Source organism: Zophobas morio, unplaced genomic scaffold, assembly GCF_036711695.1.
Source record: "Zophobas morio isolate AGI-343-1 ecotype UQ-CSIRO unplaced genomic scaffold, CSIRO_AGI_Zmor_V1 ptg000038l, whole genome shotgun sequence".
NCBI classification, from domain to species: Eukaryota; Metazoa; Arthropoda; class Insecta; order Coleoptera; family Tenebrionidae; genus Zophobas; species Zophobas morio.
The window spans coordinates 3,981,931-4,008,877 of NW_026972143.1; the positions used below are offsets into that span (position 1 = coordinate 3,981,931).

Here is a 26,947-nt window from a genome sequence, read left to right on the forward strand (position 1 = left end):
GCCGCTTATTGCTATTAACATCACTTTAAATGGAACTTTCCGGTTGAAACGCAATTACTTGATATGTATAACTGTAAAATTACACGATTAAGCGCAGCAAGTGGTAGTTGTAAGAAATAGTAGCTGCCGCAATTATTTCAGAAACAATTCCTTTAGCTGTGACAGTATCTCGAAAAATTAAAAAACTCGACTCGTCTCGTTTTTGTAAATTTCATTTTAAAAGTCTCATTAGTTTTAGTCAGAAATCAACTGATAACAAAAAACCAGCGATTATTACTCTATTAAAAAAAAAAAAACTCCTTTAGTCCGATAAGGTGACGTCAAAACTTAAAATCCGAAAAATAAACTAATCATACTCATGAAATTAAATACCTTTAGATGATCCAATCGGCAAATTTAATTAAGCTTATCGCAATACTGCACCTGGAAACGCTTTCCGGTCCTTATCGAAATTCACGGATCATCGTTAAGTAGTGCCTTCAAAAAAAGTTGATAAGCTATTTTATCTTTTATTTTAATTGTTTTTTTTTTTTATCTTAATCACATTCAAAACGATAAGTTTTACTCTATATTATATTTTCATTACAACTGTGGAAACTAACATTTAAAAAAGTAATTAATAATTTTAGGTCTATGAAGCAAACGTTTAATTAAGAACTTAAAAATTTTATTATTGCTAGATATGAATTCACAGACTTCTTACTCTCACTCTGTGTATTTAGGAAAAGAAAAGTATATTACTAAATTCAATTCGTTAGACAAAAAAAAAACTGACGAGGATGCACAATTTTTGAAAAGTAATTGTGATAAAAATCAAGGCAAATTCATAAACCAGAAGTACTGGAGTATGTCATTTTATAAAAAACATGACAGCAATCGGTCCGGTAGTTTCGAAGATTTGTCTAATTAAAATCTGGACAGACACGTCCAGAAAACATAGAGCTTGGCATTCGTCAGATAGACAAATTCCATTCCAACAATGCTCGCAGTTATGTTGCCAAATAATTAGACTATTTTTAGACGAATAAATGATCACTCCAAAACTTTTTCTATATTTACAACTGTTACAAAATCCAATGAAGTAATATCAACCTTTTGAGAGATTCTAAAGCTAGTGAAAATTTTAGAAATTCTAAAGATTCCAGAGATTCCATAGGATGTAGAGATTTCAAAGATTCTAGTTATTCTGGGAATTGTAGAGAATTTAGATATTCTAGAAATTGTTGAGAATTTAGAGATTCTGAAGATTCTAGTAATTATAGAGACTGTAGAGTATTTGAAGATTCTAGGGATTGTGCAAGTTTTTAGAGTTTGGCGGTTTCAGCAATTCTAGAGATTCTGGATTTTCCAAAGGTTCCAAGAAATCCAAAGTTTTAGAATCTAGAGGTTCCGATTCTAGAGATTGGAGATTCTAAAGATGCGAGAAATTTTATAAATTCCAAAAATTCCAAAGATTATAGAAATTCCAGAGGTTTTAGAGATTGTAAAGATTCCAAGAAATTCAACGTTTTAGAATTCTAGAGATTCTAAAAATTCCAGAGTTTTTAAAGATTCCAGAAGTTCTGCAAATGCTAAAGGTTCTGGAGATTCTAAAGATTATAAAAATTCCAAAGATTCCAAAACTTTTAGGATCTGGCGATTTCAAGAGTTTCCAGAGTCCAAACATTCTAGTAATTCTAGCCATTCTAGAGATCCTAAAGATACTGATGATTCTAGAGACTTCAAATATTCCAGTAATTCGAGAGATCGTAAAGATTCTAGAGGTTTTAGAGACCCCAAAAAATCCAAAGTTTTAGAATTTAACGGTTCCAGTAATTCTTGAGATTAGAGATTCCAAAGATTCGAGAAATTTTATGAATTCCAAAAATTCTGAAGATTCTAGAAATTATAGAGGTTTTAGAGTCTAGCGATTCGAGCAACTCTAGAGACTCTAAAAGTTCCAAAGGTTTTAGAGATTCTAGAAGTTCTGCAGATGCTAAAGATACTGGAGATTCTAAAGATTCTACAAATTCCAAAGATTGCAAGTTTTAGGATTCTAGAGAATAGAGATTCAAAAGATTCGAGTAATTTTATATATTCCAAAAATTCTGAAGATTCTAAAAATTCTAGTGATTTTAGACATTGTAAAGATTCCAAGAAATTCAACGTTTTAGAGTCCAACGGTACCACCAATTCTTGATATTCTAAAAATTCCATAGGTTTTAGAGATTACTGAAGCTTTGCAGATGCTGAAGATTCTAAAGATTCCAAACGTTTTAGGATCCAACGATTTCAAGGGTTTGCAGAGATTCCAAAGATTCTAGTAAATCTAGCCATTCTAGAGATTCTAAAAATTCTGATGATTCTAGAGATTTCAAAGATTCCAAAGATGCCGAAAATTTTAAAGATTCCGGTAATTCGACATTTTAAAGATTTTGAAGATTATAAAGATTCTAGAGGTTTTAGAGGTTCTAGAGGTTAAAAATTCTGGATTTTCTAAAGATTCCAAGAAATCCAAAGTTCTAGAATCTAGGGGTACCAGTAATTCAATTCTAGAGATTCGAGACATTTTATAAATTCCAAAAATTCTAGAGGAGAGATTGTAGAGATTCCAAAAATTCAACGTTTTTAGAGCCTGACGGTTCCAGCAATTTTACAGATTCTAAAAATTCCAGAGGTTTTAGAGATTCCAAGAGTTCTGCAGATGTTACAGATTCTGGAGATTCTAAAGATTATAAAAATTCCAAAAGTTTTAGGATCTAGCGATTTCAAGAGTTTCCAGGGATTCCGAAGATTCTAGTTAACTCCAACCGTTCTAGAGCTTCCAAAAATTCCAGGAATTCGAGAAATTGTAGAAAATTTAAAGAATTAAACTAAATTTGGTACAAGTTTTCGAGTCTAGAGGTTCCAGCTATCCTAGAGATTTTAAAAATTATAGAGATTCTAGTAATTCTAGAAATTGTAGAGAATTTCGAGATCCTAGACATTGTCCTAGGAATTCTGAAGATCATAAAGATTCTAGATTTTCTAAAGATTCCAATAAATTCAAAGTTTTAGAATTTAACGGTTCCAGTAATTCTAGAGAATAGAGATTCCAAAGATTGGAAAAATTTTATAAATTCTAGAGGTTTTAGAGATTGTAGATTCCAAGAAATTCAACGTTTTAGAGTCTAACGGTTCCAGCAATTCTGCAGATGCTAAAGATTCTGGAGATTCAAAAGATTATAAACATTCCAAAGATTCCAAGTTTTACGATCTAGCGATTAGAGATTCTAAAGATTCTGATGATTCTAGACATTTCAAAGATTCGGAAGATTCTAGAAATTTCAAAGATCCAGTAATTCGGGAAATTGTAGAAAATTTAGACTCTAAATATGGTACAAGTTTTCGAGTCTAGCGCTTCCAGCCATGCTAGAAACTTGAAAGATTCTGAAGATTCTAGTATTTCTAGAGACTATAGACAAGAAGAGATTCTAAACATTGTGCAAGTTTTAGAGTTTTGAAATGTCAGAATTCTAGGGATTCTGAAGATCATAAAGAATCTAAAGGTTTTAGAGATTCTGGATATTCAAGAAATCGAAAGTTTTAGAATCTAGCGGTTGGAGTGCTTCTAGAGATTAAGATTTTCTAAAGATTCCAGAAATTTTATAAATTCCAAAAATTCTAAGGATTCTAGAAATTCGAGAGGTTTCAGAGATTGTAAAGATTCCCAGAAATTCAACGTTTTAGAGCCTACGGTTCCAGCAATTCTAGAGATTTTAAAAATTCTAGAGACTTTAGAGATTCTAGAATTTCTGCAGATGCCAAAGATTCTGGAGATTCGAAAGATCATAAAAATTCCAAACATTCCAAAAGTTTTAGGGTCTAGCGAATTCAGCTTTTCTAGAGATTCTAAAGATTCCAGATATTCCAAAGATTCTATAAGATTTAGAAATTCAGAATTTCCAGAGATTCCAAATATTCTAGTAAATCTGGAAGTTGTAGAAAATTTAGCGATTCTAGAGATTGTACAAATTTTAGAATCCAGCGATTCCAGAGATTCCAAAGATTCTGAAAATTCTAGAAATTTCAGATATTTCGAAGATTCCAAAGTTTTCAAAGGTTTCAGTAATTCGAGAGATTGTAGAAAATTTAGAGATACTAAATATGGTACAAGTTTTCGAGTCTAGGGATTCTAGCCATCCAAGACATTTGAAAGATTCTAGAGATTTCAAAGATTCCAGAGATTGTGGCGAATTTCGAAATTCAAGAGTCTGTACAAGTTTTAGAGTTTTGCAATTTCAGAATTCTAGGGATTCTGAAGATTATAAAGATTCTAGAGGTCTTAGAGATTCTGGAGAAGTGAAAGATTTTGGATTTTCTAAAAATTCCAATAAATTCAAAATTTTTGAATCTAACGGTTCCAGTAATTCTAGAGAATAGAGATTCCAAAGATCGGAGAAATTTTATTGATTCCAAAAGTTTTAAAGATTCTATAGATTCTAGAGGTTTTAAAGATTGTAAAGACTCCAAGAAATTCAACCTTTTAGAGTCTAACGGTTCCAGTAATTCCAGAGATTCTAAAAATTCCAGAGGTTTTATAGATTCCAGAAGTTCTGCAGATGCTAAAGATTCTGGAGATTCTAAAGATTACACTATGCAACAAATTAAAAAAAAATAAAATTCACAGAATGCACAGTATGTAGTTAAAATTTCTTACCTCAAACTCAATTGAGGATTGTGCTTGAAAGAGTCGTATCACATCAGGTTTCAAAGTGAAAAGTGTTTATTGAATTTTTTGAAATCATACAAAATTAATAAAACAAAACTTCATTTTTCATTGAAAAAGGTCTTTTTTCTCGAACGATTGGCATTCTTATTGTAGCCAGATCTCGCAGTATCCCTCTGAAGACACCAACAGAAGTCTACAAGCATGGGTGGATACATAAAAGCGATATTTTTACGATTAAATGCAATCAAGTGTCCCAAAAAGTAAGAAAAACAAAACACCCGTTATCTATGTTTTGTGATGTGATATGAGTATAAAACATTTTTTTCTTTAGTATATGGAGTATAGGTACCCAACCTATCACATCAGGTATCACAATGAAAAGTGTTTATTGAATTTTTTGAAATCATACAAAATTAATAAAACAATACTTCATTTTTCATTGAAAAACGTCTTTTTTTTTTCTAACGATTGGCATTCCTATTGTAGCCAGATCTCGCAGTATCCCTCTGAAGACGCCAACAGAAGTCTGCAAGCATGGGTGGATACATAAAAGCGATATTTTTACGATTAACTGCAATCAAGTGTCCCAAAAAGTAAGAAAAACAAAACACCCGTTAACTATGTTTTATGATGTGATATGGGTATAAACATTTTTTTCTTTAGTATATGGAGTATAGGTACGTACCTATCACATCAGGTATCACAATGAAAAGTGTTTATTGAATTTTTTGAAATCATACAAAATTAATAAAACAATACTTCATTTTTCATTAGAAAAGGTCTTTTTTTTCGAACGATTGGCATTCCTATTGTAGCCAGATCTCGCGGTATCCCTCTGAAGACACCAACAGAAGTCTGCAAGCATGGGTGGATACATAAAAGCGATATTTTTACGATTAAATGCAATCAAGTGTCCCAAAAAGTAAGAAAAACAAAACACCCATTATCTATGTTTTGTGATGTGATATGAGTATAAAACATTTTTTTCTTTAGTATATGGAGTATACCCAACCTCAAACACTATCTGAACTTTCTGTGAATTTTTTAGTGTTGCATAGTGTTATAAACAATCCAAAGATTCCAAGTTTTAGGATCTAGCGATTAGATTGCACAAGTTTTAAAATTTAGCGATTCTAGCCACTCTAGAGATTCTAAAGATTCCGATGATTCTAGATATTTCAAAGATTCCGAAGATACTAGAAATTTGAAAGATCCAGTAATTCGGGAAATTGTATAAAATTTAGACTCTAAATATGGTACAAATTTTCGAGTCTAGCGCTTCCAGCCATGCTAGAAACTTGAAAGATTCTGAAGATTCTAGTATTTCTAGAGACTATAGAGAAAAAGAGATTCTAAACATTGTGCAAGTTTTAGAGTTTTGAAATATCAGAATTCTAGGGATTCTGAAGATCATAAAGAATCTAAAGGTTTTAGAGATTCTGGATATTCAAGAAATCGAAAGTTTCAGAATCTAGCGGTTACAGTGCTTCTAGAGATTAAGAGATTCTAAAGATTCGAGAAATTTTATAAATTCCAAAAATTCTAAAGATTCTAGAAATTCTGGAGGTTTCAGAGATTGTAAAGATTTCCAGAAATTCAACGTTTTAGAGCCTACGGTTCCAGCAATTCTAGAGATTTTAAAAATTCTAGAGATTTTAAAAATTCTAGAGGCTTTAGAGAATCTAGAATTTCTGCAGATGCCAAAGATTCTGGAGATTCGAAAGATCATAAAAATTCCAAACATTCTAAAAGTTTTAGGCGCTAGCGATTTCAGCTTTTCTAGAGATTCTAAAGATTCTAGATATTCCAAAGATTCTATAAGATTTAGAAGTTCAGAATTTCCAGAGATTCCAAAGATTCTAGGAAATCTGGAAGTTGTAGAAAATTTAGCGATCCTAGAGATTGTACAAGTTTTAGAATCCAACGATTATAGCCATTCTAGAGATTCCAAAGATTCTGAAAATTCTAGAAATTTCAAAGATTTCGAATATTTCAAAATTTTCGAAGGTTTCAGTAATTCGAGAGATTGCATAAAATTTAGAGATTCTGAGAGAGTATGGTGCAAGTTTTTGAGTCTAGGGATTCTAGCCATCCTAGAGATTTGAAAGATTCTAGAGATTTCGGAGAATCCAGAGATTGTGGCGAATTTAGAAATTCTAGAGTCTGTACAAGTTTTAGAGTTTAGGAGTTTCAATAATTCTAGGAATTCTGAATATTGTAAGATTCTACAGGTTTTGGAGATTCTGGAGGCGTCAAAGATTCCAAGAAATGCAAAATTTTAGGGTCTAGTGGCAACAGAAGCTTCACAGATTAAGATTAGCGATTCTAAAGATTCGAAACATTTTAGAAATTCCAAAAATCCTAGAGGTTCTAGAAATTTGAGACCTTTTGGGGATTCTAGAGGTTTAGAAGTTAAAAGATTCTGGAAATTCGAAAAATTCCAAGATTTGGAGTCTAGCGGTTCCAGCAATTCTACAATTCTAGAGATTCTGAAGATTCCAGACATTCTAAAGATTGTAGAGGATTTAGAGATTCAGAATTTCCAAAGATTCTAGTAATTCTGGAAGTTGTAGGAAAGTTAGAGATTCTAGAGACTGTATAAGTTTTATAAAGTATAGCGAATCGAACCATTCTAGAGATTCCAAAGATTATAAAAATTCTAGAAATTTCAAAGATTCAGAAGATTCCAAAAATTTCGAAGGTTTTAGTGATTCGAGAGATTGTAGAAAATTTAGAGGTTCTAAATATGGTATTAAGTTTTTTAGTCTAGGGATTCCAGCCATCCTAGAGATTTGAAAGATTCTAGAGATTGTGGAGGATTTAGAGATTCTAGAGACTGTATCAGTTTTAGAGTTTAGCAGTTTCAGTAATTCTAGGGATTCCGAAGATTATAAAGATTCTAGAGGTTTTTGGAGAATCTGGACATGTCAAATATTCTACATTTTCAGAAGATTCCAAGAAATCCAAAGTTTTAGAGTCTAGCGGTTTCGCAATTGTAGAGATTCTAAAGATTGTATAATTTTTAGAGTCTAGCGATTTCAACCTTTCTAGGGATTCTAAAGAGTATAAAAATTCTAGAGATTTTGGAGATTCTGGAGACGTCAAAAATTCTAAACTTTCCAAAGATTCCAAGAAATCCAAAGTTTTAGAGTCTAGCGGTAACAGATTAGCGACCCTAAAAGAGTCTGGAAATTCGAAAGATTCCAAGATTTAGAGTCTACCGGTTGCAACAATTGTAGAGATTCCAAAGCTTCTAGAGATTGTAGAATTTTTGGAGTCTAGCGATTTCAATCTTTCTGGTGTTCTGAAGATTGTAAAGGGTCTAGAGATTCTAGAAATTTTGGAGATTCTGGAGGCGTTAAAGATTCTAGATTTTCCAAAGGTTCCAAGAATTCCAAAGGTTTAGAGTCTAGCGGTTACAGAAACTTTAGAGATTAAACACTCTAAAGATACGAAAAATTTTAGAAACGCCAAAAATTCTAGAAATTCTAGAAATTCGAGACGTTTTGGCGATTCTAGAGATTCTGGAGATGTTAAAGATTCTGGAAATTCTCGAAAGATTCAAAGATAGAGTCTAGCGGTTCCAGCAATTGTAGATTCTAAATTTTGCTTTTGATGGAGACATTCTAAAGATTCTAGAGATTCCATGGGATTTAGAGACTCAAGAGTTTTCGGAGATCCAAAGATTCTAGTAATTATGTAAATTGTAGAGAATGTCAACATTCTAAGAATTGTACAAGTTTTAGAGTCTAGCGATTCTAATCATTCTAGAGATTCTGAAGATTCTAATAATTCTAAACATTTCAGAGATTATAAAAAGATTCCTGAAATTGGTTGTAAAAATTTCAAAAATTTCAAAGACTCCAACAATTCTAGAGTTCCTAGAGAATTTAGAGATTCTAAATATAGTACAAGGTTTTGAGTCTAAATCAAAAACCGCCAAAAATTTCACTGGAAAATATTCATATCGCAAACGATGAGATTATGCTTCGGGCATGTGACACAAATGACCACTTCAAACTTATTCGTACGCTTACAACTTGCAGTAATTTTCGGTCAGTTACCATAAACGATATAAAGCGCTATACCGTTTCGACTATTTCTTTTTCGACTTCAGTATTTTTGAACCTAAATCATAAAAGAGAAAAATACAAACCATCTCCTTGCATATCACTGGTCCACAGCGTCAGGTTATCCCGCAGCAACTGCATTATCAACGTGCTGTCTTTATAGCTCTCCTCCGATAACGTATCCAACTCGGCGATGGCGTCGTCGAATGCCGCCTTCGCGAGGCGGCAGGCCCTGTCCGGACTATTCAGGATTTCGTAATAGAATACGGAGAAGTTCAACGCGAGGCCGAGCCTGATCGGATGCGTAGGCGGCAGTTCTGTCATGGCGATGTCGCTCGCCGATTTGTAAGCCACCAACGAGTGTTCGGCGGCGTCTTTGCGGTCGTTGCCCGTTGCGAATTCGGCCAGGTATCGGTGGTAATCGCCCTGAAAACGAACAGACGCAGACGGTTAGCAGAGAGAGCGGAGAAAAATATATAGATATATAGAAAATATGCGAAAAGAATAGCGGCGCCGATTACGTTGCGGCGCCTGGGGGCGCTCGGGAGCGGCGTAGTGCGGATCGATACCGGCAGATGGCCGTGAAAAAAAGGGGTCGTAGAGGAGTGCAGTGCTGGCGTGCGGCGGAGAGGGATGAATGGGGGAGGATGCGCCCGGGACTAATATTAGATATTTGAGACTAAGCTGCAAATTTTCTCCAACTTTTAAAATTAGAACGTAATGGGCTAATATTAGACATTTGAGTTTTCGGTTTATTTTTTTTGGAAAGTTATTAAAATTAGATCGTGGTAAAATAACCACTTAGTTTATTATTTTGGTACTTTTAAAACGATAATTAATTACTTAATCATAATTTGACAATTTTAAGATGCAGACCAACGAAAATTTAGCAAAAAATTACTTTTTACTCGATGAGATACCACATAAGATTTAAATTTTGAATCTTAAAACTAACGCCATCTTCTAAGAATTTTTCAATAGTCCAAATATTACACTATGAGTTTGGTAACTGCCTTATAACAAAAGGAAACAGAAAAATTTGAAAACCTCGACACAGTCGACAAATCAATGTGTTAGAAACCGAATAAACAAATTAAATTTTTATAAAGATAATTTTAACCAAGTAAAGAGTCAAAATCTAAAACGAGTTTAGCACAGAATTTCTTAGGAAACCATGATACATAAGTTCTTCAAATATTATTTTAACGACTTTGAGATGTATTTTTCTGTGAATTGCATTTTGCATTTCTCTGAATAATAAGACTGGGATTGGGTTGATATTCGTGGTACTCCGTTATTAGTTAAACTGAAATCTATGAATATCACTTCATGGTTTTGAAATTTGCTTTAAATTTTACTTAACAAGAAGAAAAAGAACTTTGGCAAAAGTTTTGTGTAATATGTAAAACCCAATTTTTTCCAGTGGTGCTGTTGTGAACTTTTTTACAAAATTTGTGATTAATATAAAAGCTGGAATTTGCAAAATTTGCAGCCACTTTTTAAACAGCCCTTGAAGAGCAATTGTCGATCTTGTAATTGTGAGTTATATTGTGATTGTGATTATTATAATTACAATGACCACCAAAAACGGTGATCTTCATTTACCTTGGCTTAGCTATGAAAATGTTTTTGAATGCACTGAGAAGTCGTCTAAAAATTTAAAAGCGCAATGTAAGCTTTGTTTACCTGTAACAAAAATTTTATCGTGCAGTTTAGCAGCATCCTCAAATCTGCGGAAAGATATTTTGGTAAGTGTGAAATAATTTATTTACAATTAAATCTACTGAATTAAAGTGCTCCATGTTTTAGAGACATGTTTACAAAATGTAATACAATTCCATTTATTTTATTTGATTTTATTGATGTGAATACGTAACAAATGCGTTAATAATGCGATGATGACTCATTTTCTATGACGGCGGCCGGAGAAAAGCTTGGAAGCGGAAATCGCTTTGGGCAGTTCAGAAAGATCTCGACTGCGGAACTTCTAAAAGGGGAGTATGGATTTAAATAGAGGCCACCTTCGGGAACGATTATTATTCAGTCAGTTCAGTCCACGAGAGTACAGTCAAGTTGCGCCGGATTTATATTGTACATAATTGCTGTGTAGTCAGTTTCATACACGCCGATTTTATTCACCCATCGACGTAACAATAAAATTAATTACTCACTGACTTTTTCCTTCTAACACGTTTTTTCTTGCCCCGTTAGATGATAGAAAAATAATGTAAAAAAGTAATTGTTAAAATAATGAATTACTTAAAAAAAATAATTTGTGATTGTTAAGAAAAACGATGAAGCAAAACTTTGTGAAATAAGGTTTTATTACTTGTATGTTTTTCAGTGTTTGTAATGGCATTATTTTTAAGTTATTACGACATATGTACTACTTTTAAATAGAGTGGAGAATTTTTACCACATATTTGAACAGCATTTTACGACATTTCTAGTAAATCTTCATTACATTTAATGGTCTCTATTTAACAACAGAAACAAATGCTGTTAGACTCCTTTATTATCCTTTATTATTCTTAGTAACGAGAAACTTATACTTTGTGTGTGGCGTTTATTTAAACATTTCATGTTAACTACTTTAAGTTACTGACCTGTAAATACATTATCATATAAAATGTTGTAAAACTTGGCCGGTTATAACAAAAAAAAAAAACTTATTGTCAATTTTGCTCTCTAAAAAAAGAAAGGGTGGGTGGGTGGGGTCAACACTTGCCAAGATAAGACTGATTTTGCCAAATGATATACGCTCTACCCTTCATTTTCTTAGAGGGTAAGTCATTTGGCAAAATCTGTGTTATCTTGGCAAGTACCAGCCCCGTCCACTCGCCGTTCATTTTTTTTAGAGAGTAGGCCATTTGCCAATCTCAGTCTTATTTTGGCAGGCACTAACCCCACCCACCCGTCCTCTATTTTATTAAACGAATCTCATTTGCCAAAATCAGGCTTTCTTAACAGGTACTAGCCCCACCCACTCACCCTCTCTTTTCTTAGAGGATATGCATTTGCCAAAAATCAGTCTTATCTTAACAGCTACTAGCCCCGCCCACCCACCCTCTCTTCTCTTAGAGGAAATCTCATTTGCCAAAATCAGTCTTATCTTGACAGCCCCGCCCAGAAGTTAAACATTCTGGATTTTCTAAAGTTTTAGAATTTAGCGGTTCCAGTAATTCCAGAGATTCGATAGATTCCAAAGATTCTAGAAATTTTTAAGGTTTTAGAGATTGTAAAGATTCCAAGAAATTCAACGTTGTACAGTCTAGCGGTTCCAGCAATTCTAGATTCTAGAAATTCTAAAGGTTTTAGTAGAGATTCTAGAAGTTCTGCAGATGCCAAGGATTCTGGAGATTCTAAAGATTCCAGACATTCCGAAGAATCAATAGGATTTAGAGATTCAGAGTTTCCAGATTCCAAAGATTCTCAAAATTCTAGAAATTTCAAAGACTCCGAAGATTCTAAAAATTTAGAAGGTTTCAGTAATTCGAAAGAATTTAGAGATTCTAAATATGGTATTCAGTTTTTGAGTCTAAGAATTCCAGCCATCCTAGAGATTTGAAAGATTCTAGAGATTTTGAAGATTCTAGAGATTGTGGAGAATTTAGAGATTCTAGAGATTGCACAAATTTTAGAGCTTAGCAGTTTCACCAATTCTCGAGATTCTGAAGATTGTAAAGATTCTAGAGGTTTGTTTAGATTCTAGAGACGTTAAAGATTTTAGATTTTCCAAAGAATCTAAGAAATCGTGGGGTTTAGAGTCTAGCGGTTACAGAGGCTTCAGAGATTAGCGACTCTAAAGATTCGAAGAACATTAGAAATTCCAAAAATTCAAGAGGTTCTAGAAATTCGAGACGTTTTGGCGATTCTAGAGGTTCTGGAGATGTTCAAGATTCTGGAAACTCGGAAATATCCAAGATTTAGAGTCTAGCGGTTCCAGCAATTGTAGAGATTCTAATGCTAAAGATTCCGGAAATTCGAAAGTATCCAAGACTCTGGGTCTAGCGGTTCCAGCAATTATAGATTCTAAAAATTCTAGAGATTGTAGAATTTTTAGAATCCAGCGATTTTAACTTTTCTAGGGATTCTGAAGATTATCAAGATTGTAGAGGTTTTGCAGATCCTGGACACGTCAAAGATTCTAGATTTTCCAAAGATTCCAAGAAAACCCAAAGTTTTAGAATTTAGCGGTTCCAGTAGTTCCAGATATTAGAGTTTCTAAGATTCTAGAAATTCTTGAGGTTTTAGGGAATCTTTAGAATCTTCCAAGAAATTCACCGTTTTAGAGTCTAGCGGTTCCAGCAATTCTGGATTCTAGAAATTTCTAAATGTTTTAGAGATTCTAGACGTTCTGTAGATGCTAAAGATTCTAGAGATTCTGAAGATTATAAAAATTCCAAAGATTCCAAAAGTTTTAGGGTCTAGCGATTTCAACTTTTCAAGATATTCTAAAGATGACAGACATTCCGAAGATTCTATAGGATTTCGAGATTCAGAATTTCCAGAGATTCCAAAGATTCTAAAAATTTTAGAAATTTCAAAGACTCCGAAAATTCTAAAAATTTAGAAGGTTCCAGTAATTCGAGAGATTGCAGAAAATTTATATTCTAAATATGATATTAAGCTTTTGAGTCTAGGGATTCCAGCTATCCTAGAGATTTGAAAAATTCTAGAGACTGGAGAAATTAGAGATTCAAGAGATTGTAAAGATTTAGAGTTAGCAGTTTCAGCAATTCTAGGAATTGTAGAGGTTTTTGGAGATTCTGGACACGTTAAACATTCTAGATTTCCCAAAGAATCCAAGAAATCATAGGTTTTAGAGTCTAGCGGTTACAGAAGCTTCAGAGATTAGCGACTCTTAAAGATTCGAAACATTTTAGAAATTCCAAAAACTCTAGAGGTTCTAGAAATTCGAGACGTTTTGGCAATTCTAGAGATTCTGGAGATGTTAAAGATTCTGGAAATTCGGAAGTATCCAAGATTTAGAGTCTAGCGTTTCAAACAATTGTAGAAATTCTAAAGATTCTAGAGATTGTAGAATTTTTAGAATCTGGCGATTTTAACCTTTCTAGGGATTCTGAAGATTATAAATATTCTAGAGGTTTTAGAGATTTTGGAGACGTCAAAGATTCTAAATTTTCTAGAGATTCCAAGAAAACCAAAGTTTTAGAATCTAGCGGTTCCAGTAATTCCAGAGATTAGAGATTCTAAAAATTCTACAAATTCATGAGGTTTTAGAGATTCCAGAAGTTCTGCAGATGCTAAAGATTCTAGAGATTCTAAAGATTATAAAAATTCCAAAGATTCCAAAAGTTTTAGGGTCTACCAATTTCAACTTTTCTAGAGATTCTAAAGATTCCAGACATTCCGAAGATTCTGTAGGATTTAGAGATTCAGACTTTCCAGAGATTCCAAAGATTCTGAAAATTCTAGAAATTTTAAAGACTCCGAAGATTTTAAAAATTTAGAAGGTTTCAGTAATTCGAAAGAATTTAGAGATTCTAAATATGGTATTAAGTTTTTGAGTCTAGGAATTCCAGCCATCCTCGAGATTTGAAAGATTCTAGAGATTTTGAAGATTCTAGAGATTGTGAAGATTTAGAAATTCTAGAGAGATTGTACAAGTTTTAGAGTTTAGCAGTTTCAGCAATTCTAGGGATTCAGAAGATTATAAAGATTCTACAGATTCTTGAGGATCTAGAAATTCGAGACGTTTTGGCGATTCAAATGATTCTCGAGATGTTAAAGACTCCGGAAATTCGGAAGTATCCAAAATTTAGAGTCAAGCGGTTCTAGCAATTGTAGAGATTCAAAAGATTCTAGAGATTGTAGAATTTTTAGAATTTAGCGATTTTAACCTTTCTAGGGATTTTGAAGATTATAAAGATTCTAGAGGTTTTGGAGATTTTGGAGACGTCAAGGATTCTAGATTTTCCAAAGATTACAAGAAATCCAAAGTTTTAGAGTCTAGCGGTAGCAGAAACTTCAAAGATTAAGATTAGCGACTCCAAAAATTCGAAAAATTTTAGAAATTCCAAAAATTCTACAGGTTCTAAAAATTCGAGACGTTTTGGGGATTGTAGAGATTTTGAAGAAGTTCAAATTTCTGGAAATTCGAAAGATTCCAAAATTTAGAGTGTAGCGGTTCCAGCAATTCTAGCGATTCTAAAGATTCCAGACATTCTAAAGATTGTCGAGGATTTAGAGATTCAGAATTTCTAGAGATTCCAAAGATTCTAGTAATTCTGGAAGATTAGCGACTTAGAAATTACAAAAATTCTAGAGGTTAGAGAAATTCGAGACGTTTTGGAGATTCCAGAGATTTAGGAGAAGTTAAAGATTCTGGAAATTCGAAAGATTACAAGATTTGGAGTCTAGCGGTTCCAGCAATTCTAAAGATTCTATAGGATTTAGAGATTCAGCATTTCCAGAGATTCCAAAGATTCTAGGAATTCTGGAAGTTGTAGCAAATTTAGAGATTTTAAAGATTCTAGAGATTGTAGAATTTTTAGGATCTAGCGATTTTAACCTTTCTACGGATTCTGACAATTATAAGGATTCTAGAGGTTTTGGAGATTCTGGAGACGTCAAAGATTCTAGATTTTTTCCAAAGATTCCAAGAAATCCAAAGTTTAAGAGTCTAGCGGTAGCAGAAACTGCAAAGATTAAGATTAGCGACTCTAAAAATTCGAAAAATTTTAGAAATTCGAGACGTTTTGGGGATTCCAGAGGTTTAGAAGAAATTAGAGATTCCGGAAATTCGAAAGATTCCAAGATTTGGAGTCTAGCAGTTCCAGCAATTCTAGAGATTTCAAAAATTCTGAACATTCTATAAATTTCAAAGATTCAGAAGATTCCAAAAATTTCAGGTTTCAATAACTTTAGTGATTGCAGAAAATTTAGCCTACTCTTTTTTTAGAGGGTATATGATTGCCAAAATCAGTTTTATCTGAAGTAGCAAGTAGTGATGACTAATTTTTTACAAAAAATGATCAAAATTTGGAAACATTACGAGCTTAAATATATGAACGTAATCAACTTTTTGAATCAAATGAACGAATATTCACCCAACACCCTTCAAAAATGTTTCAATTAATTAAACTAAGGAAAAAAATCCTCTTTCTGCCACTTTTTCCGTTTTCTACTCGAAAAGCGCACTCCAACTTTACCAACAAAAATTCTGCACTCATATCTACAATTTATTTCTATAAACATTATCATTATCATTATCGCCCGTTATCTGCAAAAAAGCTCTAAATGCCACAGCTTAATTCATATCTACTTATCATCAACACAAACGCATCGAGTGGTGACAAAACCCAGCCTGGAAACCGCATGATTAAACCGCATTTAGACTTTCAATAAATGCGAGATAACACAACTCGTCCGCCGGTTAATCCCCCTCGAAATTATCCCTTCTGTCACACCTATCGACAAATCAAATTACACCGCGCTGCACTCAATAAGAAAATTCCTCAATTTTGTTTTTTTCAATTTTCTCTTTATAATTACATCGAACGACAGCTCTCAACTCGCTCATTATTCATTAACTTAATAACAGCACCGAGCCGCGACCGTTTTAATACCGCCTTTTACTACGACTGACCTTCATTTTGTAGTAGAACACTTTGGATTCTCCCGTAGACGCGGCCGGAATCAGGTGCTTATCCAAGACGGCGAGAATGTCCGAGCAGATATCCCTCAGTTCCTTTTCGACTTGTGATCTGTACTGCCTGATCATCTCGAGTTTATCGTCGGTGCCTTTGCTCTCCTCCTTCTGTTCGATCGACGATATTATACGCCACGAGGCCCTCCTTGCCCCGATTACGTTCTTGTAGGCCACCGAGAGGAGGTTCCGCTCTTCCACGGTCAGTTCCAGGTCCAGTTTGGCTACCTTCTTCATGGCGTCGACCATTTCTGCGGGAAAAAAATCGGTTTCATAAACCACAAGTACTAATAAATTATAGGACAGTTTCCCACAAAATAATAGATCACTGTCGAATTACCATTGCAAATTTAATCCGGTAGTTCAGCTCGCAACAATTAACATTCTATTCGTACCTCCGCGATGACCACTAGAATAAAAATTTCCGACTTTCACAACCTACGTTGAATTTCTCACTCACGTAACGCTAAATCAACAAGTTAGCAACGGCAAATTTTCGCTTGATTCATCATTTCGACATCTCGTGTTAACGAGTTGACGCGACTCATCGCAAAAATACTTCCACAAAACACGAAATCGCAAATTTTTCAGCGCCATGTTCCGGTGAAAACAAATAAAACTCAATTAAAAGAACACAAATAAAACATTGTTTCCGTTTCGCAGAATTAGACTCTATGAATGGGAACAAAACACAATCAGTCACACCAATTGAAGATATTACCCAAGCAAAGCGTAAAAATGATTGAAACGAATGGCTCAATAAAAAAAACCCCGGTGACAAACCGATTTTTTGTTTGTTCACGTTTTCGGGGATTATCAAGTTGGAAAATTTATATCTGGAGCAGGAATCATTCTTCTGGCGCTGGTATCGATTAGCATTCGCCGCCGCCGCCAGTACAACCCACCACCCCACGCTGTCGCCCTCGGAATCTATGAGCTTTACGACAAAAAAAAAACTGATTTAAAGAGAACTTTGCTCGTCGTTCCAGTACTAAAAGGGAATGGCTACCAAGACGAAGTTTATTGCTGGCATATATTAAGCTCGTTCGACGCTGGAACAATCTTAAAATCCAATTTGACTGGGAAGCCCAAGAAAATCAACTTTTCAATAACGATTCTCCCGTTTCTACGGTGAAACTCGTTTTAATGTGTTAAGGCGCCAGTTTAAAAAGCACTCTGTAAATTACCTCCGCTGAAAACCATTTGTTTTTGTCACATCACAATTCTCAAAATAAAATATTCAATACGAGAAAACAATTTTTTTAATGGCACCTTACAAGCTGTAAAATTCCTATTTTGTACAATGTTGTGTTTGATTATGCTTTGCTCATACGATACTTATGTACTTCAGTTTTTTAAACACCAATATTGATTTAATTACTGTGACACAGCCTAAAATTATTCGCCCCCTCCAGAAGTTAATGACGTCATCTCAAACAAATATGACAGAGCGCCACATTTGAAATACCATCCAGACAGCTTGATCGATCACCGTACAACAGTTATCGCAAATTTGATTCCGACTAGTACTCCAAACAACTAAATTCCATTCATATTTATCCAAACAAAACGGTTAAAGTTTGAAATTCTGCAGCAGCTGCAACGAAATTAACTGCAAAAATAAAATCCACCGGTTATTCTCGCACCGATAATTAATTCGCAGAACATAAAACATGTTTGGCTTTACGAAATTAGTTTCTATAATCTCAAACAAAACCAGTCACTCCAACTGAGGAAATTACTCAACCAAAATACCCAAAATCTCGACCGGTCATGTGTAAACTAGACATCACTCTTCTGGAGCTATTATTGATTAGCATTCGCCGCCGCCGCGACCCCAACCTACCCTCGCTTCGTCGCCTTCAAAAAACAATCCCCTTTCTGAAAAAAAAAAACCTCCCTCCTCGTCTTTTTTTAATCACAGTGAGTCAATTTCGAAAATCACGTGCACCAGCAATTTTTCCATTAATGACGCACATGTTAAAACAAACAATCGACGTAGATCAAACAGCGAATTTCCGGAAAAAACCGGGCGGTTGAAAGGATCGAGCAACAGGGTGGAAAAAATTAAACGTTGTTTAACGTCAATTTGTTGCATTGCAATCTTAATATGCAAGTTTTCGTTTAACAAACATACATAATTCAGTAAACAGTCTGCAGTGTTGTAGTGTGCAAAGTAACCACAGTTGAAAAATGTGACCTTAAAAAAAACCTAGAAAACTGGATTTTGTCTAGTGCGAAAACTGTGCCCTGTTTATAACGCCTGTGGAAATAATCGTTTCGATTGTATCCGCAATTCCCTCTTTAATGTTTATCCTCAACGTAACGACGTTCAGATCTAAGGTGTTGTATGTAGTTATAAAATGATTTCCAAAGGCTATTTATATGTTATAGTTCTCTCGTTCTATAAAAGCATTCCCAATTTAACGATGCTATTAAATGAGCATGCCATCAATCAATAAATTAAATCATCGATATGGAGGTTCAACGTGTAATTAAACAGGAGTATTTCAGAAAACATTAATTTTTAATCTACTTTTTAAAAATTGGCACTCAACATTAATCGTGTTAGTAAATACGATCTAATAGGTCAACTTAACACGTACACTAAAATAGACGAGATTAACACTCACTGCCAAAAAACACGTCAGCGCAAAACAATAAGTCTAAATTTCATGGCTTTCTAGACCACTTTTTTTTTCAATCATATGGTATCTTGGTGAAATGTCGAACTTAATTTTTTTAGGACAACCGCTATGTACACATTTGAAGAGTCGAACGCACTATTAAACACACATAAACAAACACGTCACGCTGCATTTTTTAAAGCGACATTCATTTAACAATGCTGAGATGACGTCATCGATTTTTTGAATAGGATGAACAAAGTTTCATTAACGTCGTCGATAAAGTCCTCCGTGGGCTTTAATTCTCTCAATTACAACCCCTATATTTCTTCCAACCTCTCTTACTCACGCCATAACATTTCGGTGGTTAATAACTTCTAGGAACGCACAGGTGATTCACCTAATGTGGTGTCGTTACAACGACCTCAGACGCTTTTTAGATCTCCTTTTTTAAATCCCGTGTGCGTCATTTGAGTGAATGTCTATAATCGAACTACAAAAAAAATATGTAAAAAAAAAATAAACACGTCATATACGTCGCGTACTATCTAGACCAATAAATAACTGGTTCGTTAAAATAATTCATTAGTGGTAAAAGTGACAATTTTCTTGTTTTAAACATGAATGCTTTATTGTGCGCAAATGACACATAACGACAGCAGATAATTTATCACTCATAAGTTTAACTGTTTTGTGTATCGCTACCAAAAAAATGTGTATGTTGATTTGAACAATGATCTAAGTAAAAATGCATTAAATTAAGTGAATGCGCAGAAAATCGAGCAAATGCAACTTAGCTGAGACAGTTTCTTCGCACCTCGCATGCGCAGTTTTCATTTTCACTTTACAAAAGAACATATAATTTACCCCGCCCACCCACCCCGCCTCCATTTCAATGATTCATTTTATTAAATCCGAATGACGGATGAATCTCAATTGAAGGGAGATAAAATCGTTAGAATGAGAATAGCAAGCGTGTGTGGGTGGGGCTAGTATCTCTAAGATAAGACTGTTTTTGGTAAATGACATATCTTCTAAGAAAAAAAAGGGTGGGTGGGCGGGGCTACTCTTCTCATAAAACTAGAAAAACGCTAAATTTAGCCCGGCTCCCAAAATTTTCTGCGAAAATGGAAAAATTTTCCTGATTTCATCAATAAATAAATTGACTCATTCATTAATTTTTTTATCCACCTGTTTGAGCAAATCTAAATAAGTATTAATGCAATGATAAATCTCAAGTAAAAACTTATTATTTGCGGTTTATTTATAATAGAGTAATTATTTTCGAAGACTAGCCAAAGGAATATAGTTTACGTTAGAGCATGAACGGTTTACATTTTAAATGCAGTCGGGTTGACGGATGATTGGCATTTGATTTGACAGCATTTCCTACACTTACGCATCAATTTTTCATCATAGTTTATTATTTCATCTTTTGCTTTGTTTGAGTGATAAAAATCAGTTCTTTTCAGACATTTTTATCAAGACTGTTTTTTTTTTAATAATACAAAATTTGATGGCAATCTCTAGTTTCTAAATACTTAGATTACACGAATATAACATTTCTAAACTCTGACAGAAATATCAAAAGATTATATGCATAGTATTATCTAGTGGCTGGCAACGACGATTCCGACATAGATCTAGAAATAGAGGAAGCATATGGAGTTGTCTTTAATTCCACGAAAATCGAAGAGAGCTTTCACAATTATTGATAAACAAAATGAAAAAGTTTCTTTTCTGAATATTTTTCGAAAAAATCTACAGAAAAAAAAAATTGCCGAATATTTAAAACTGCAAAATCCAAAATCTTACACACGGCATGCTTTCAGAAGGACGTCAATATGCAATAATTAATTATTTATTAATTTTATTTCAATAATCTGGGTTAGGCAGATTTGCACTAAAATGAGAAAATGTCTTCTAACCTAACATTATTTTGTTATCAAAAGTTAGTATTTACTAGGAAAATGGGGTGAGCCGTTCCTGATTTAATCAATAACATAAATTGACACATTCATTAATTTTTTTGAGCCACCTGTATAAGCAAATCTAAAAAATATGAATGCAATGATAAATCACAAGTAAAAACTCGTCACATTTTGCACATTTCGTGTAGACTTAGGAACACCTTAAATTTCACAAGTTTTTACAAGATTAATAGGGGCAAAACCAGTTTTATGTTAACAAATACTAGGCCCGCCCACCCGCCCCCTGTTTTCCCAGAGGATATGTCATTTGGCGAAATAAGTCTTATCTTACAAGTACTAGCCCTGCCCACCCACCCTTTACTTTCTTAAAGGGTATATCATTTGCCAAAATCAGTCTTATCTTAGCAAGTACTAGCCCCGCCCACCCACCCTTTATTTTCTCCGAAGGTAGTATTTGCTCAGATAAAACTGATTTTGGCAAACGCCGTAACCTCTGAGAAAATAGAGGGCGGGTGGGCGGGGCTAGTACTTGCTAAGATAAGACTGATTTTGGCAAATCACATAAGCTATAAAAAAAGAGAGGGCGGGTGGGCGGGGCTAGTACTTGCTAGGATAAGACTGATTTTGGCAAATGCCACTCCTGAGAAAGAAACTTATTTTGGCAAATGACAAACTCTAAGAAAGTAGGGGGGTATTTTGAGGTGACGTCATCAATTTTTTAGGGGGGATGAGCACATACATTTTGACTAAAAATTTACCATGCTTATGATAACTTTAAAACATCTCCAAGATCTCAAAGAATTCGGTTTTGCAGTTCCTGATTAAATCAATAAAATAAATTCACGCATTCATTAATCATTATTTTTTTGAGTCACCCTGTTTATGCAAATTTAAAAAATGTGAATGCAATGATAAATCACAAGTAAAAACTCATCACATTTTGCACATTTCGGATAGACTTTGGAATTTAACTCGTTGCTATGGAAATTTGCAATTTAACACCTTTAAATTTCACAAGTTTTTACAAGATTAATAGGAGCAAAATCATTTTTATGTTAACAAATACTAGGCCCGCCCACCCGCCCCCTGTTTTCCCAGAGGATGTCATTTGCCGAAATAAGTCTTATCTTACAAGTACTAGCCCTACCCACCCACCCTTTACTTTCTTAGAGGGTATATCATTTGCCAAAATCAGTCTTATCTTAGCAAGTACTAGCCCCGCCCACCCACCCTTTATTTTCTCCGAAGGTAGTACTTGCTCAGATAAAACTGATTTTGCCAGACGCCGTAACCTCTGAAAAAATAGAGAGCGGGTGGGCGGGACTAGTACTTGCAAAGATAAGACTGATTTTGGCAAATCACATAAGCTATAAAAAAAGAGAGGGCGGGTGGGCGGGGCTAGTACTTGCTAGGATAAGACTGATTTTGGCAAATGCCACTCCTTCTGAGAAAGAAACTTATTTTGACAAATGACAAACTCTAAGAAAGTAGGGGGGTATTTTGAGGTGACGTCATCAATTTTTTAGGGAGGATGAGCAAACACATTTTGATTAAAAATTTACCATGCTTATGATAACTTTAAAACATCTCCAAGATTTCAAAGAATTCGGTTTTGCAATTCCTGATTAAATCAATAAAATAAATTCACGCATTCATTATTAATTTTTTGAGTCACCCTGATTACGCAAATTTAAAAAATATAAATGCAATGATAAATCACAAGTAAAAACTCATCACATTTTGCACATTTGGGATAGACTTTGGAGTTTAACTCGTTGCTATGGAAATTTGCAATTTAACACCTTTAAATTTCACAAGTTTTTACAAGATTAATAGGGGCAAAACCAGTTTTATGTTAACAAATACTAGGCCCGCCCACCCGCCCCCTGTTTTCCCAGAAGATATGTCATTTGCCAAAATAAGTATTATCTTAGCAAATACTAGCCCCGCTCACCCACCCTCTGTTTTCTCAGAACGTGTTATTTTCCAAAATAAGTCTTATCTTAGCAAGGACTAGCCCCGCCCACCCGGCCTTTATTTTCTCAGAAGGTAATACTTGCGAGTACTTGCTAAGATAAGACTGATTTTGGCAAACGCCATACCCTCTGAGAAAATCGAGGACGGGTGGGCGGGGCTAGTACTTGCTAAGATAAGACTGATTTTGGCCCTTTTAAACTTGTAAAAACTTGATAACTTTAAAAGGCTTTAAATTGTATAATTCCATAGTAACGAGTTAAATTCGTAAATCTGATTGGATATTTATTTTTCAACAACTCAGTCATTAATTTTCCTGAGATACCCTGTATCAGCAAGTTTAAAAAACATTAATTATGTATTAAAAATAAATCATAAGTACAGACTCATCATATTTTGCACATTTAAGATAGGATATATTCAGAAATATTTTGAGGTGACGTCATCAATTTTTAGGGGGGATGAGCAAATACAGTTTAATTAGACTTAATAAGAATTCGGTTTTGCAGTTCCTGATTAAATCAATAATATAAATTCACGCATTCATTAATTATTAATTTTTTATCACCCTGTTTAAGCAAATTTAAAATATATGAATGCAGTGATAAATCACAAGCATAGACTGATCATATTTTGCACATTTTAGACAGGATTTATCCGGTAAAATTTTGAGACGACGTCATCATTTTTTTGGAGGAGATAAGCAAATATACTTTGTTTAAAAATATGTTATGCTTACCATAAATTTAAAACATCTGCAAGATTTCAAAGCAATGAGTTTGGAAGATTCAAAATTAAATTGCAAAATGTTTTATAATTTCGATTTTTTTCTGGACGGTTTGGGTAAAAACTCAACACGGAGTCATAAACTACATGTGTAGAAGTATGTTATTTATACAATTTACAACCCATTTACTACGTACAATTTTGAAGTGACGTCATCACATTATTGGTGGCGATGATTAGACAAATTTTGGTTACCATTTTACCATCTACATGATATTCCTAATATAAATACAAAATTTGGCAACAATCGGCCCAGTATTTTTGGAATTATCTGTCTAATCAAAATCAGGACAGCTGACAGATGGACAGACGAACATACAGACGGACAGACAGACAGATGGACAGACAGACAGACAGACGAACAGATGGACAGACAGACGGACAGACAGACAGACAGACGGAAACGTCATGAAAGATCGAGGAAACGTAAAGTAAAGTCGGCCGACGGACTCGATAACAGATCAATTAAATTACCATTGAAAATTCTGTACTCGTGCTCTTGACCATTAAAGAAATAAGAAAAATTCCAGGCCTTCACAATCCACGTTGAACTTCTGAGTCATTATTTAAACACGATGGTAAAAGTAAATTTTCATTTGATTCATCGTTTTAAACCGTTCTTTTACAGCGACATGAAGGCGACTCATCGCTAAACACTTCAAAAATAACATATACGGTAACACACTGGACTCACTGAAGTGGGGCACTTTTGTCCCCAGAATTAATCAAAAAACAACACAAAAGATGTTCAATTTATGGAAGTAGTTTCCATGAATGAGGTCAAGCACAACTGTAATTCCAATTGGAGAAATGATTCAACTTAGGCGTAAAGCCGAAACAAATACAGTCGAACTTCCAGTCACGGGCTTTTTTTTAGAATTTTTCTTTAACGTTCAAAGATTTATTGATGTAAAAACTTCCTCTGTCCTTTCCACATTATTTCATTTCTTCAAGCATTTAGCTGCCTTCACACTATCGACAATGTATTGATCTGTGGGTTGTTCAGTGGCTTCAAGATCATTGTAGATTTTTGTCTGTGATGATGAAATTAATTTTTTGTATCAGTTCTACTAAAGGAATATCATCTCATAATTATAAATACTAGTCAAAATATCTTTAACCCACGTGTTGCACTCTGTTTCATCGACAGTAGAACTTTCATCACAAGCCGTCTTTGCTCCTTCCTATATCATACCTAAACGTCTGATTAAAAACATAACAAGAGTTTCAAAAATTTTGACTTACCTTTTGTTAGATTAACTAAGCCACTTTATACTAGCCTCAAAATTTTTATATCATGAACTTTCTGCAAACTTTTACATTTCAATATTGCAATTCAAATTCCTGGGCAACACTTATGTTTTTTTAAGCTGCCATTTTTATCCAATAAGAAATTTATGTAGTACACAATGAATAAGACACTAAGTATTATTATACGCCTATGGAAGTTCGACTGTATCTAGAACATTAAAAACTGGTTCATTAAAATTAATTCATTAGTTGGTAAATGGAACAACTTTCTTGTTTTAAACCTGAATCTTTTATTATGCGCAAATGACATATGTCACCACGCAATTTATCACGAATCATAGACAAGTTTTACTGTTTTATGTATAGTTATTACCACAAGTTCCTGGTGACAAAACTGTTAAAGAATAATCTCAATACTGTTACTTTAGCAACCAAACATTACAAACATTGTACAATTTGGAAGTTCCACTGTATGCACGAAATAACACATCAATGCTATTAAAAAAATTAAAATTCCAGGCTTTCACAATTCACATTGAATTTCTGACTCATTATGTTAAACACGATGGTAAAAGTGAATTTTCACTCGATTCATCATTTTAAAGAGTTTAACAGCGCAGTAAAGCGGCTCATCCCTAAAACACATCAAAAATTAAATTTAAACCACCGGATTCAGCAATTTGGCCCCGGAACGACTTAAAACAACCCAAAACATATTCAGGTTTATGAAACTAGTTTCCATGAATGAGGCCAATTCAATTTCGACGTAAAGTTGAAACAAATAGCTCGATATGAAACCCCCTAGTGACAGACGGTGTTTTCGTCCCCGAAATTCCATCCAGCTCCTAAGAATTATGTCTAAACCAGGAATCATTCTTCTCGCGCTACTATCGATTGGCATTCGCCGCCGCCACCCCAACCCACCCCTCCCCGCCGCCCTCAAAAATCAATCCCCTTTCCGAAAAAAACTACATCCCCATTTTTTAAGCAAACTGGGCCAAGGTTAGCCGCACCCCCAACCTTGAATCGTCGATCCGGAAGCGATTTTCGAAAATCGTCACGTGCCCGTCCAACTTTTCCACGAAATGACGCACGTGCCAAAGCAAACAGAATCCAGTCAAATCGTCACTTGCGAATTTCCGGAAAAAAACCGGAACCGTTCCGCGTTACGCAATCGAGCGAATCAAGCAAGCGGGGCAATAAAACGCCTCCTCGAGGATCCAGCCGGCGTAGGCCGGCGGCGGCCGCCATTTGACGCATTTTCCGCATTTTTCTGCCAAAAATGACGTGCGAAGGGCGCCGCGGGCCGGGGGCGGCGGCGGCGGGCCACAACGAGCCCGGGGGCGCCGCATCGATCACCCGGCGAGAAATCAAGAACGCGATGATTCACGGCACAAGAATTCGGCCCGTAAACGGCAGCGGCGGCCGCCGGGGGCGGAGGCGGCGGCCGGGCCGCGGCGGGCTGTCAAAATGGCTGTTTGTCAATAATGGTGGAGCGTCCGGGAGGCGATGGCCGTTTTGGCCGGGTCGGGACGCTTTTCCGGGAAATATACGCACCATCGTATCGCTCGGCCTGTTCTGCCAATTTCGCCTTGTAGACGTTATCCTCTCTTTCAGACATTTTGGGATGATTATCGATTGAAATTTCACAACAACACTAAAAAACACACAAGACACTCTCGCGTACTGCCAATATGGCCGCGCCCGCCACACTGAATGCACGAATGGGGATCGGGACGAGTCGGAGCTGCTCGTTTGACGTCACGCGGGCGGGGAATTTGAACGCGCCTGTCAGGAGTGACAGCGGCGGACAGGGCCGGATTGGGCGGATTTTTTTCTTCGTCTGCGCCAAGAAGGGAGGCTGTGGTTCCTTGGGTTTTATTGCGAGGAGTATTGACGTACGGTCCCATATGGAATCGCCTCCCACATGATCTGTCAGTTTCATC

General features: G+C 35.0%; 1 protein-coding gene across 1 annotated transcript in view; it reads right to left on the reverse strand.

Annotated features, from left to right (window-relative positions):
- LOC135140185 (14-3-3 protein epsilon) overlaps positions 1-26,729 on the reverse strand; it is a 28,623-nt gene extending 1,894 nt beyond the window's left edge. Inside the window, exons 1-3 of the mRNA XM_064070612.1 lie at positions 26,559-26,729; positions 16,373-16,683; positions 8,847-9,186 (exon numbers count right to left, since the gene is read on the reverse strand). Coding sequence (XP_063926682.1) covers positions 8,847-9,186; positions 16,373-16,683; positions 26,559-26,622 — 715 coding nt within the window. The 5' untranslated portion in view covers positions 26,623-26,729. The remainder of the gene's footprint in view (positions 1-8,846; positions 9,187-16,372; positions 16,684-26,558) is intronic.
- Between the last annotated feature and the right edge of the window lie 218 nt (positions 26,730-26,947).